The sequence below is a fragment of the Gymnoscopelus microlampas genome (genome assembly GCF_963454915.1).
Source record: "Gymnoscopelus microlampas genome assembly, chromosome: 12".
Taxonomy (NCBI): domain Eukaryota; kingdom Metazoa; phylum Chordata; class Actinopteri; order Myctophiformes; family Myctophidae; genus Gymnoscopelus; species Gymnoscopelus microlampas.
The window spans coordinates 55,075,958-55,090,626 of record NC_139949.1 but is presented as its reverse complement, the minus strand read 5'-3'; the positions used below and the strand labels follow the sequence as shown (position 1 = coordinate 55,090,626).

The 14,669-nt window shown below is 41.9% G+C and overlaps 1 protein-coding gene across 3 annotated transcripts in view; it reads right to left on the bottom strand.

The window, feature by feature from the left end:
* The window catches only part of wwc1 (WW and C2 domain containing 1), a 65,620-nt gene that overhangs the window by 35,681 nt on the left and 15,270 nt on the right, over positions 1-14,669 (bottom strand). For all 3 annotated transcript variants that reach the window (XM_084073998.1, XM_084074000.1, XM_084073999.1), the window contains 5 exons: positions 13,953-14,029; positions 9,636-9,715; positions 2,980-3,112; positions 1,184-1,336; positions 990-1,054 (listed from right to left, as the gene is read on the bottom strand). In XM_084073998.1, coding sequence (XP_083930124.1) covers positions 990-1,054; positions 1,184-1,336; positions 2,980-3,112; positions 9,636-9,715; positions 13,953-14,029 — 508 coding nt within the window. The remainder of the gene's footprint in view (positions 1-989; positions 1,055-1,183; positions 1,337-2,979; positions 3,113-9,635; positions 9,716-13,952; positions 14,030-14,669) is intronic.

Sequence of the window (14,669 nt, the reverse complement as noted above, 5' to 3'; positions counted from 1 at the left end):
GCTTCATAGATGTAGAGGAGGGTAGTGATGCTGTAAGTTACCCAGGCTTCATAGCTGTAGAGGAGGGTAGTGATGCTGAAAGTTACCCAGGCTTCATAGCGGTAGAGGAGGGTAGTGATGCTGAAAGTTACCCAGGCTTCATAGATGTAGAGGAGGGTAGTGATGCTGTAAGTTACCCAGGCGTCATAGATGTAGAGGAGGGTAGTGATGCAGAAAGTTACCCAGGCTTCATAGAAGTAGAGGAGGGTAGTGATGAAGATGGCTGTAAGTTACCCAGTTCTTGCGGAGATGAAGGTTCTTGTTTTGAAAGACCCGACGCCGGAGTCTCCCAAAAGCAGCTGATGCTGCTTGATCCTGTTTTGGACCTCATTGTCGATGGTGTTGTTTTCAGAGAGAATGCTCCCCAGGTATCTGAAGGATGGTACAACAGACAGTTGTTCACCAGCAGCAGTGAAGGTAGGTGGTGTGGATGGGATGTTGGCACTCCACTGGCAAACTTGATGGTGTTGATGGTGTTGATGGTGTTGACGGTCAGTCACTCTCACCGCAGCAGTAACAACAGACAGGAGGTCTTGTGGACTGTGAGAGACAAGAGCACAGTCGTCTGCATACTGTAGCTCAATGACTCTCTCCCTTTGCAGTTTGGTGGTTGCCTGGAGCCTCCTTATGTTGAAGAGGTTTCCATCTAGACGAAAGTCCACTGCCACACCGCTGCTGTCCTCAATCTCCTTGTTGGAGAAGCTGTTCTCATCAGCCCAGACCTTGGTGATGTACTCATGCAATGCTCTTGTACAGAGGTCAGAGGTCACATTACATTTATTACTACATTCATTACATTTACATACGTAGCCTCCTTGTTTCAACAGCTCAGCGGGGACGTTGTCATTACCAGACACACACACACACACACACACACACACACACACACACACACACACACACACACACACACACACACACACACACACACACACACACACACAGTGTACCTTCTCTTGGTGTCTTCATACTTCAGACTGAGACGAACCTTCTCTGCCAGCTTGTTGCTGCTGAACTGTTAATAGAAATAATAATAATTAATAGTAATAGTAATACTGACCTCCAGAGGTTAAGGGTTAAATACTGACCTCCAGAGGGTTAGGGTTAGATACTGACCTCCAGAGGGTAAGGGTTAAATACTGACCTCCAGAGGGAGGTCTGTCTGGGAGCCGGTCTCACAGAAGAGCCTGAGGTTGGACACCTCTGAGCTGCATAGAGACCCAACGCTGCCCCATAAGTCCTGCTGAGAACCAGAACCTCCGTCCAACTGGAAACCATCCTTCAACACCGCTAGTTTCTATAGGAGAGGAGAGGAGAGGAGAGGAGAGGAGAGGAGAGGAGATACACCATAGTATATACATAAATACATAAATACCTCCATCTAGTGTCCACCTATTCAGGGACGTGCACAGATAGACTCTAGGTGGAGCTAGAGCACCTGCCCTTTGCCCTCTTGACCAGAAGTGCCCTTTTTTCAGTTTACAGCAGGGGTCTTCAACAGGGGGTCCGGGACCCCTAGGGGGTCCTCAGAGTTACTACAGGGGGTCCACCAAATCTTTATGTGATATGATTTTTCTTTTTACCATAACCACTCGAAACCTAGCATCCCTTTTCTGAGGAGAACTTTAGCCAAAAATAGCAGATCTACAAGCCCACAACGGCTTGTAGATCTGCTATTTTTGGCAAAGAGGTATAGGTGTAGAGGGAAAAAAGAGCAGACCAAGTAAACAAAAGAAAGTATAATTTACTTGAGCGGCTGCCCCTCAAAATGTCTGTGCACGCCACTGCACCTATTATTAAGTGTATGGTGTAAATACACCACAATATATACATAAATACATAAATACCACCTATTATTAAGTGTATGGTGTAAATACACCACAATATATACATAAATACATAAATACCACCTATTATTAAGTGTATGGTGTAAATACACCACAATATATACATAAATACATAAATACCACCTATTATTAAGTGTATGGTGTAAATACACCACAATATATACATAAATACATAAATACCACCTATTATTAACTGTATGGTGTAAATACACCACAATATATACATAAATACATAAATACCACCTATTATTAACTGTATGGTGTAAATACACCACAATATATACATATATACATAAATACCACCTATTATTAAGTGTATGGTGTAAATACACCACAATATATACATAAATACATAAATACCACCTATTATTAACTGTATGGTGTAAATACACCACAATATATACATATATACATAAATACCACCTATTATTAAGTGTATGGTGTAAATACACCACAATATATACATAAATACATAAATACCACCTATTATTAAGTGTATGGTGTAAATACACCACAATATATACATAAATAAATAAATACCACCTATTATTAAGTGTATGGTGTAAATACACCACAATATATACATAAATAAATAAATACCACCTATTATTAAGTGTATGGTGTAAATACACCACAATATATACATAAATACATAAATACCACCTATTATTAAGTGTATGGTGTAAATACACCACAATATATACATAAATACATAAATACCACCTATTACTAACTGTATGGTGTAAATACACCACAATATATACATATATACATAAATACCACCTATTATTAAGTGTATGGTGTAAATACACCACAATATATACATAAATACATAAATACCACCTATTACTAACTGTATGGTGTAAATACACCACAATATATACATATATACATAAATACCACCTATTATTAAGTGTATGGTGTAAATACACCACAATATATACATAAATACATAAATACCACCTATTATTAACTGTATGGTGTAAATACACCACAATATATACATAAATAAATAAATACCACCTATTATTAACTGTATGGTGTAAATACACCACAATATATACATAAATAAAATAAATAAATAAATAAATACCTGCATGAGCTCCAGCTTCTCTCTCTCTCCAGAGCTGATGGCGTCTCTTAGAGAACGAACCTCCTTTAGGATGGATTCAGCTTCCTGGAGTTTATACCCACATGGACCGATGTTAGACACCTTCTGGTCTATCCTACATGAGAGACAGACAGGTAGACCGATGTTAGACACCTTCTGGTCTATCCTACATGAGAGACAGACAGGTAGACCGATGTTAGACACCTTCTGGTCTATCCTACATGAGAGACAGACAGGTAGACCCATGTTAGACACCTTCTGGTCTATCCTACATGAGAGACAGACAGGTAGACCGATGTGAGACACCTTCTGGTCTATCCTACATGAGAGACAGACAGGTAGACCCATGTTAGACACCTTCTGGTCTATCCTACATGAGAGACAGACAGGTAGACCCATGTTAGACACCTTCTGGTCTATCCTACATGAGAGACAGACAGGTAGACCCATGTGAGACACCTTCTGGTCTATCCTACATGAGAGACAGACAGGTAGACCCATGTTAGACACCTTCTGGTCTATCCTACATGAGAGACAGACAGGTAGACCGATGTTAGACACCTTCTGGTCTATCCTACATGAGAGACAGACAGGTAGACCGGTGTTAGACACCTTCTGGTCTATCCTACATGAGAGACAGACAGGTAGACCGATGTTAGACACCTTCTGGTCTATCCTACATGAGAGACAGACAGGTAGACCGGTGTTAGACACCTTCTGGTCTATCCTACATGAGAGACAGACAGGTAGACCCATGTTAGACACCTTCTGGTCTATCCTACATGAGAGACAGACAGGTAGACCCATGTGAGACACCTTCTGGTCTATCCTACATGAGAGACAGACAGGTAGACCGATGTGAGACACCTTCTGGTCTATCCTACATGAGAGACAGACAGGTAGACCGATGTGAGACACCTTCTGGTCTATCCTACATGAGAGACAGACAGGTAGACCCATGTTAGACACCTTCTGGTCTATCCTACATGAGAGACAGACAGGTAGACCCATGTTAGACACCTTCTGGTCTATCCTACATGAGAGACAGACAGGTAGACCCATGTTAGACACCTTCTGGTCTATCCTACATGAGAGACAGACAGGTAGACCCATGTTAGACACCTTCTGGTCTATCCTACATGAGAGACAGACAGGTAGACCGATGTTAGACACCTTCTGGTCTATCCTACATGAGAGACAGACAGGTAGACCGATGTTAGACACCTTCTGGTCTATCCTACATGAGAGACAGACAGGTAGACCGATGTTAGACACCTTCTGGTCTATCCTACATGAGAGACAGACAGGTAGACCGATGTTAGACACCTTCTGGTCTATCCTACATGAGAGACAGACAGGTAGACCGGTGTCAGACACCTTCTGGTCTATCCTACATGAGAGACAGACAGGTAGACCGGTGTCAGACACCTTCTGGTCTATCCTACATGAGAGACAGACAGGTAGACCCATGTTAGACACCTTCTGGTCTATCCTACATGAGAGACAGACAGGTAGACCGATGTTAGACACCTTCTGGTCTATCCTACATGAGAGACAGACAGGTATACCGGTGTTAGACACCTTCTGGTCTATCCTACATGAGAGACAGACAGGTAGACCCATGTTAGACACCTTCTGGTCTATCCTACATGAGAGACAGACAGGTAGACCGGTGTTAGACACCTTCTGGTCTATCCTACATGAGAGACAGACAGGTAGACCCATGTTAGACACCTTCTGGTCTATCCTACATGAGAGACAGACAGGTAGACCGATGTTAGACACCTTCTGGTCTATCCTACATGAGAGACAGACAGGTAGACCCATGTTAGACACCTTCTGGTCTATCCTACATAAGAGACAGACAGGTAGACCCATGTGAGACACCTTCTGGTCTATCCTACATAAGAGACAGACAGGTAGACCGATGTTAGACACCTTCTGGTCTATCCTACATGAGAGACAGACAGGTAGACCCATGTTAGACACCTTCTGGTCTATCCTACATAAGAGACAGACAGGTAGACCGATGATAGACACCTTCTGGTCTATCCTACATGAGAGACAGACAGGTAGACCGATGTGAGACACCTTCTGGTCTATCCTACATGAGAGACAGACAGGTAGACCGATGTGAGACACCTTCTGGTCTATCCTACATGAGAGACAGACAGGTAGACCGATGTGAGACACCTTCTGGTCTATCCTACATGAGAGACAGACAGGTAGACCGGTGTTAGACACCTTCTGGTCTATCCTACATGAGAGACAGACAGGTAGACCCATGTTAGACACCTTCTGGTCTATCCTACATGAGAGACAGACAGGTAGACCGGTGTTAGACACCTTCTGGTCTATCCTACATGAGAGACAGACAGGTAGACCGGTGTTAGACACCTTCTGGTCTATCCTACATGAGATATTTTTAAGAATTACACTAATGTATTTATTGACCGGAGCCAACTTTCACAGACCTGGTTGCTTGTTTCTCTTGCTAAACCTGGCACCCATGGATCCGTGTTGCCATGTCCACTTATTATTAGAGCCCGACCGATACATCGGTGAGCCCGATGTATCGGTCATTTTGGACCCCTATGTCAATATCGTACATCGGTCATTATTTCCCCCGATGTTCCGATGTTTTTGTCATTAATATTTTCATTAATTGAACTTCCCACTGATGTCAGGACAGCAGAGTCACTGATGTCAGGACAGCAGAGACACTGATGTCAGGACAGCAGAGACACTGATGTCAGGACAGCAGAGTCACTGATGTCAGGACAGCAGAGTCACTGATGTCAGGACAGCAGAGACACTGATGTCAGGACAGCAGAGTCACTGATGTCAGGACAGCAGAGGCACTGATGTCAGGACAGCAGAGACACTGATGTCAGGACAGCAGAGTCACTGATGTCAGGACAGCAGAGTCACTGATGTCAGGACAGCAGAGTCACTGATGTCAGGACAGCAGAGTCACTGATGTCAGGACAGCAGAGACACTGATGTCAGGACAGCAGAGACACTGATGTCAGGACAGCAGAGTCACTGATGTCAGGACAGCAGAGTCACTGATGTCAGGACAGCAGAGTCACTGATGTCAGGACAGCAGAGACACTGATGTCAGGACAGCAGAGACACTGATGTCAGGACAGCAGAGTCACTGGCCTACTTGTTGTTAACTAGTTGTACGAACGCTTGTTTTATTGTTGTATTGTTTATTGGATCTCGTTTAGTCGATACACTTATTTGTTTTAGCTCATGCTCATTTGATTTTGCTATTTTGTCTCATCTATTTAAGGAAATAGGTAGCTGATATATTGCACTTTTACGTTAGCGCTAGGTATACTCTTGGTTGCTTGTTTTTGCAGAAAATGCACTTAAAGACTTCTGGTGATTAGTAGTGTTCTTGCCTACCTATGTTGAATGCACTTATTGTAAGTCTCTTTGGATAAAAGCGTCTGCTAAATGACTGTAATGTAATGTAATGTGTTTGTTTACATCTGTGTCCACATCGTGTTTGTTTACATCTGTGTCCACATCGTGTTTGTTTACATCTGTCCACATCGTGTTTGTTTACATCTGTCCACATCGTGTTTGTTTACATCTGTCCACATCGTGTTTGTTTACATCTGTGTCCACATCGTGTTTGTTTACATCTGTGTCCAAATCATGTTTGTTTACATCTGTCCACATCGTGTTTGTTTACATCTGTGTCCACATCGTGTTTGTTTACATCTGTGTCCACATCGTGTTTGTTTACATCTGTGTCCACATCGTGTTTGTTTACATCTGTCCACATCGTGTTTGTTTACATCTGTCCACATCGTGTTTGTTTACATCTGTCCACATCGTGTTTGTTTACATCTGTGTCCACATCGTGTTTGTTTACATCTGTCCACATCGTGTTTGTTTACATCTGTCCACATCGTGTTTGTTTACATCTGTCCACATCGTGTTTGTTTACATCTGTGTCCACATCGTGTTTGTTTACATCTGTGTCCACATCGTGTTTGTTTACATCTGTCCACATCGTGTTTGTTTACATCTGTCCACATCGTGTTTGTTTACATCTGTCCACATCGTGTTTGTTTACATCTGTGTCCACATCGTGTTTGTTTACATCTGTCCACATCGTGTTTGTTTACATCTGTCCACATCGTGGCTCCGTGGCTCTCAGTGGATCGTCAAAATAATGTAAAAACACAAGGATGATGAATTCATTCATTAATTCCTGGCAGTCGATGTTTTAAGGTCATTTTATTTTGAAGTTTCAGTCTGAAACGTCATCTCAACGTGGTCTCAACCAATCAGAAGGGCCCATCCCTTCAGGCAATGGAACGCTGTGTGTCTGTAGCCTGCCGCTCCCGCTGCCCAAGGGACAGAGACAGCCTGTGTGTGTGTGTGTGTGTGTGTGTGTGTGTGTGTGTGTGTGTGTGTGTGTGTGTGTGTGCGCGTGCGTGCGTGCGTGTGGGAGAGAGAGAGAGGTAGAGAGACAGAGACAGAACAAGGTCATAGAGGTGACACCGTTGTGGAATGTAGTCAGACCACTCTGTCTGTAACCTAACCTCTCTCTACCGCTCTCTCTCTCTTTTTCTCTCTGTCTGTCTGTCTGTGTGTCTCTCTCTCTCTCTCTCTCTCTCTCTCTCTCTCTCCAGCCTGCAGGGCGAGCAACAGAGTGGTGACAGTCACAGTGACACACAGAGAACAACACTGTTTATCTATATACTGTATATCTATCTGTATATACTGTATATCTATCTGTATATACTGTATATCTATCTGTATATACTGTATATCTATCTGTATATACTGTATATCTATCTGTATATACTGTATATCTATCTGTATATACTGTATATCTATCTGTATATACTGTATATCTATCTGTATATACTGTATATCTATCTGTATATACTGTATATCTATCTGTATATACTGTATATCTATCTGTATATACTGTATATCTATCTGTATAAACTGTATATCTATCTGTATATACTGTATATCTATCTGTATATACTGTATATCTATCTGTATATACTGTATATCTATCTGTATATACTGTATATCTATCTGTATATACTGTATATCTATCTGTATATACTGTATATCTATCTGTATATACTGTATATCTATCTGTATATACTGTATATCTATCTGTATATACTGTATATCTATCTGTATAAACTGTATATCTATCTGTATAAACTGTATATCTATCTGTATATACTGTATATCTATCTGTATATACTGTATATCTATCTGTATATACTGTATATCTATCTGTATAAACTGTATATCTATCTGTATAAACTGTATATCGTCGGTGTCCAGCCGGGACCAGCTAACTCAATTTTCAGTTGTTTTTTTTTTTTTTCATAAATCAATGCTATTGAACCCCCTTTACATCTGTGTAAAGTTTTTTTTTATAATAACCTATGAAAAGTATTAAAAAGCACCTCTGACGAAAACTCCCAACTCCATTGGATCCTCAAACTGTCCGTCAAAAACAAACAACTCCCCCCTCCTCTCATGCTCTCCACTGCTGGATACTATATATACAGGGTTTTAAATATAAATACTACAGATTTAAAAAAAAAAACGTAATTCAGACTTTTTTTTTTACCAATTGTCAGATATAAATTTGGAGAGTTTTCACAGTGTAATTTCAGCGTTAAACCAATATGCAGGATGTGACTGAATATCACTCATGTCAGACTGAATTCATGCTTTACCCTCCACCTTTAGCAGAGACTTTAAGTGAACAGTCATTTGCTCTCGGCTCTGGTCACCGTTTTGCAGGTTTTTTTCACCAACCCAGTGACTGGAAGGTTTAGGCAACACACAACACACAACAGTGTAATAATAAAATGTTGATGGATAGGTAAATGCAACTGTGGTTGTTATTGTTAGTGCAGTAGGCTACAGATTTGATAGGCTACATATTCTATTATTCATGAATGTATTTTTTTTATTGATATGCCATTTATTTATTGTTGGTGTGCCATGATTGCTTTTGTTAAATACATTTAGTATTGAGTATTGAGGCAGAATTGTTTGTTGTACTCAACTGTAGAAGAACAACAGTGGTAACAGTTAGATCCATGGATGTTTCCAATGCATGTTAAAATAAAAGTTGTTTAAGTACAGTATTCAGCTTGATCTATACTTAGTATATGAGGATGGCGCACACCATAAATAGCTGATCTCCAAGCTCACAATGCGTTGTGATGTGTTGTGAGCTTTGAGATTCATTGTCAGCTGTTCTTATAAATGATGGACAAAACCTCCTAACTCCACTCAATGATGGACAAAACCTCCTAACTCCACTTGAGCTGGATTTGGGTAAAGTGGTGATAATATAATGACACATGCAAGTATCTGATAATATATAAAGTCACAATACCAAGTTTGATGAGGCAGTATTGCTTTGTTTTAAAAATATAAGGTTTTCTTCATTTTCTGAAAAATGTATATTTTGTTTTTCATTTCCTGAACAATTACCATGTTGGAGTTAGCTGGTTCCGGCCGGACAGCAGAGATATCTATCTGTATATACTGTATATCTATCTGTATATACTGTATATCTATCTGTATATACTGTTTTACCCTGAAGCAGGGTCAGATGTCAAACTTACTCTTTAAGCGTGGTGAAGCCCTGCTCTTTGAACTGAAGCTCCTGTTTCATATCAGCCAGATCCCTCTTCAGTTTATTCACCTGTAGAGAGAGAGACATAGAGTTTATACAGGAGAGAGAGAGAGAGAGAGAGAGAGAGAGAGAGAGAGAGAGAGAGAGAGTGATTGATTGATTGATTGATTGATTGATTGATTGAATATTTTATTAGGCAAAAAATGTAAAACAACACATTTACATTTAAAATACTTTGTCTAACAGGTCCGTTCATAAAAGTCCTTGCGGACTTGTTTCCAATGAGGGCCTTGGTATTCAATTCATAGACATATATAGTGGCACCACAGTTCGAATATCATTACACAAAGAAAATAAAAATAAAACAGCAAAAATAAATAAATAAAATAAAACACTATGTACAACAAAAGAAATAAAAAATGGGGGGAAAGATATGTACAAGAACAGGGGGGGGGGGGGGGGGGGTCGGCTGTCTAACAGGAAAATGGTACTACCTCCTCTTTTGGCCTCCTGAAAGGTGATTTTTTAAGGCTCTTTTAAATGAGCCCAGCGAACTGCATTTTTTGAGGGATGGGGTTAGACCATTCCAATCCTGGGTGGCAGTGCTGTAGAAGGAGAATTTGCCCATGTTTGTTTTATGGGTGGGTGGTACCAAATTGTTGTTAACGCTCCCTCTGGTATTGTGACTGTGGGTGTCACTAACCTTTTGGAGGTATTTACTCAGATATGCGGGAATAGGGGGCATATCGGGCAAATTTTCATTTACAATTTTGAAGGCCAGTCCCATTTTTAGTTGTTTAACCCTGTCTTCCACCCTGAGCCAGCCTAGGCTGGCAAAATGGGTGGGAGAAAGGTGGGTCATGGGCCCCAATCCGAGGAGTAGCCGAATCAGTTTGTTTTGGGAGGTTTGAAGCTTAGTCTTCAGTGACACTGAGGTGTTGGAGCACCAGGAGGTGCTAGCATAGTCAAAATGTGGTTGAATCAGGGCCCCTGAGAGGGTCCTGAGGGCCTGAGGGTTGACAAAAGAGGAAACTCTGCCCATAAATTTGGTTCTCTGGTTTACTATTTTGACCACCTTTGTCCCCATGCTTTCACCTGACAGGTATTTGTCGAGAATACAACCCAAATAGGTAATCTCTTTTTTGCTAGAGATAATTGTGCCATCGACTTTGACCTTGAAATCATTTACCTCCATCTGTCTGAGGGAATGTTTGGTCCCAAAGAGAATGGATTCAGTTTTCCCAAGGTGTAGTGACAGTTTGTTATCGGTAAGCCAAGTACGGATTTTTGAGAGTTCGGAGCTGAGCGCCTCCTCAACTTGCAACTTGTCCTCTCCCGAGATCAGGAGTGCCGAGTCATCAGCGAACAGGAACAATTTGCAGTTACAGGCAGCACTCATGTCGTTAATGTATAAAAGGAACAGTAACGGCCCTAGAATGCTGCCCTGAGGAACCCCACAGCTCACCGGGAGGGAAGAGGACATGGTTCCGTTGATGTCAACCACTTGTTCTCTTCCCTCCAGGTAAGATCTCATCCAGTTTAGTGATGTGCAGTCAAAACCAATCGCCCTCAGTTTATCAAGTAAAATTGAATGGTTTACAGTGTCGAACGCTTTTTGGAGGTCCAACATAACCATGCCGCAGTATTTGCCCGTGTCTACCTCACGTTTGATGTAGTCGGTCAAATACATCAGGCATGTGTCAGTGGAATGGGAGGTTCTGAAGCCCGATTGGAATTCAAACAACAGTTTATGCTCGCTGAGGTAGCTGTTGATTTGTTCTTGAAATAATCGCTCTACAACCTTTGAGATGGAACAAAGGATGGAAACAGGCCTATAGTTGCCAGGTTCTAATTTGCTTCCTTTTTTATGCAGAGGGTTAACTCTTGCCAACTTGAAATCCTGTGGGACGTGACACTGGCTGATGGATAGGTTTGTGATTTGGGCTACTATGGGGGCAATAGCAGTAGCTGCGTCTCTGAGGAATCTGGTGGGGATATTGTCAAGGCCGGCGGCCTTGTTCGGCTGGAGGGCTAAACGTTTTTTCTGCACATCATCAGCATTTACTGGTTTGAATGAGAATGAGTCTTTTTTAGAGAGAGAGAGAGACATAGAGTTTATACAGGAGAGAGAGAGAGAGAGAGAGAGAGAGACATAGAGTTTATACAGCAGAGAGAGAGAGAGAGAGAGAGAGAGAGAGAGAGAGAGAGAGAGAGAGAGAGAGTTTATACAGGAGAGAGAGTTTACGGGTTAAAGGGATATTTCACTTTTTGGGGTAATTTTTACGTCTACTCAGGGTTTTAAATATATATACATATTAAGCCTGCAACGATACATGTATTCGTATTGAACCGTTCGATACGAGGGTCTCGGTTCGCTACGCGCTACCAACCCAACGATACCATTTTTTTTTTCCCAGACGACTTCAGACGATGCGCTCTGTGCTCAACCTACTAACCTAGCCTGCTAGTCTCAATGGATCTGTGCTCAACCTACTAACCTAGCCTGCTAGTCTCAATGGATCTGTGCTCAACCTACTAACCTAGCCTGCTAGTCTAAATGGATCTGTGCTCAACCTACTAACCTAGCCTGCTAGTCTCAATGGATCTGTGCTCAACCTACTAACCTAGCCTGCTAGTCTCAATGGATCTGTGCTCAACCTACTAACCTAGCCTGCTAGTCTAAATGGATCTGTGCTCAACCTACTAACCTAGCCTGCTAGTCTAAATGGATCTGTGCTCAACCTACTAACCTAGCCTGCTAGTCTCAATGGATCTGTGCTCAACCTACTAACCTAGCCTGCTAGTCTCAATGGATCTGTGCTCAACCTACTAACCTAGCCTGCTAGTCTCAATGGATCTGTGCTCAACCTACTAACCTAGCCTGCTAGACTCAATGGATCTGTGCTCAACCTACTAACCTAGCCTGCTAGACTCAATGGATCTGTGCTCAACCTACTAACCTAGCCTGCTAGTCTCAATGGATCTGTGCTCAACCTACTAACCTAGCCTGCTAGTCTCAATGGATCTGTGCTCAACCTACTAACCTAGCCTGCTAGTCTAAATGGATCTGTGCTCAACCTACTAACCTAGCCTGCTAGTCTAAATGGATCTGTGCTCAACCTACTAACCTAGCCTGCTAGACTCAATGGATCTGTGCTCAACCTACTAACCTAGCCTGCTAGTCTCAATGGATCTGTGCTCAACCTACTAACCTAGCCTGCTAGACTCAATGGATCTGTGCTCAACCTACTAACCTAGCCTGCTAGTCTCAATGGATCTGTGCTCAACCTACTAACCTAGCCTGCTAGTCTCAATGGATCTGTGCTCAACAGTGCAACCTAGAGCCAGAGTTGCCTGCCCCCCCCCCCGCTCCTCCACACAGAGTAAACAAAAACAAAGTCACATCGTGTGTTGGAATTAAAGCTGCCTTAAGAGAAGACTCTCTGAATACTACAGTGTAAAGTTAAACTGTTGCAATAATGGCCAATGCCGATAGAGCAGAAATAGAAGACCCTCCACTCACTATGCAGCAGATCTGGCGTTTGGAGACACTTTGGGTTTCCAGTTAATTATGAGCGGGATGCCAAGTCTCACCTAGTGAGAGTCACGCAATTTAACCTCTTAATACGCCTCACGCTACACTTCACACGCTTTTTCCACCTCTCACAGCAAAAAAAACAAAAAAAAACAGCAACCGGGTGGAAAACGGAATGCTAAACACACTGCCCCATTTTTTTCGCCGACCGAGCCCGCCGGATATACCTGGGGGGTGAGGGTGTTTTGGGACGAGGCGTTCTTGCATTCCATCACACCCATTCACTGGCTTATTTACAAGTCGAATTTGGGGAAATAAAATAATCGGGAGCTCAAAAACATAATGAGATACAAGAGCTATCTGTGCAAAAGCTGCAAAGCGTACAGATTTACGCAAGTATTTTAAAACAGTGAAAGATACCGAGGAAAAAGAAACAGAACGTTTGACCAAAACCGAAGGTATTGAAGAGGAGGACATTTGTACACTCTCAGAGTTAAATTAACATTGATTTTACAATATAAATTGGGGTCCCAGAGATAGAGACGCCATTAAATGGGGTCCGCAGCCTAATGCATGTCAAACTGGGGGTCCTTGAAATTAAAATGGTTGAGAATCACTGCTAGAGCCGTAAAAAAGTTCTCTTATTGGGGTCCCTGGCTTATCTTTTCAAATGGGGGTCCGTGGGGTAATAAGTGTCAATTTGGGGGTCCTTGGCACGAAAAAGTTTGAGAACCACTGGTATATAGTGTATAATAATACAGAGGGTCTCACCCTGCTCTTGGCCGTGACGATCTCTGCTTTGAGGATGTCTGGATCATATTTACTGGAGGAGGAAGACCTGGAGTTCACTGTAGAAACATAAATATACATATTAATACATACATACTGTTATATCTGTTATTAACTGACCCTAGACCTGTTTATATACAGTTAGAAACATAAATATACATATTAACACATTCATACTGTTATATCTGTTATTAACTGACCCTAGACCTGTTTATATACAGTCAGAAACATAAATATACATATTAATACATACATACTGTTATTAACTGACCCTAGACCTGTTTATATACAGGTAGAAACATAAATATACATATTAATACATACATACTGTTATATCTGACCCTAGACCTGTTTATATACAGTCAGAAACATAAATATACATATTAATACATATATACTGTTGTAACCAGGGACGTGCACAGATAGACTCTAGGTGGTGCTAGAGCACCTGCCCTTTGCCCTCTTGACCAGAAGTGCCCTTTTTTTCAGTTTACAGCAGGGGTCTTCAACAGGGGGTCCGGGACCCCTAGGGGGTCCTCAGAGTTACTACAGGGGGTCCGCCAAATCTTTATGTGATATGATTTTTTCTTTTTACCATAACCACTCCAAACCTGGCATCCCTTTTCTGAGGAGAACTTTAGCCAAAAACAGCAGATCTACAAGCCCACAACGCCTCGCGCTGCGAGGCGTTGTGGGCTT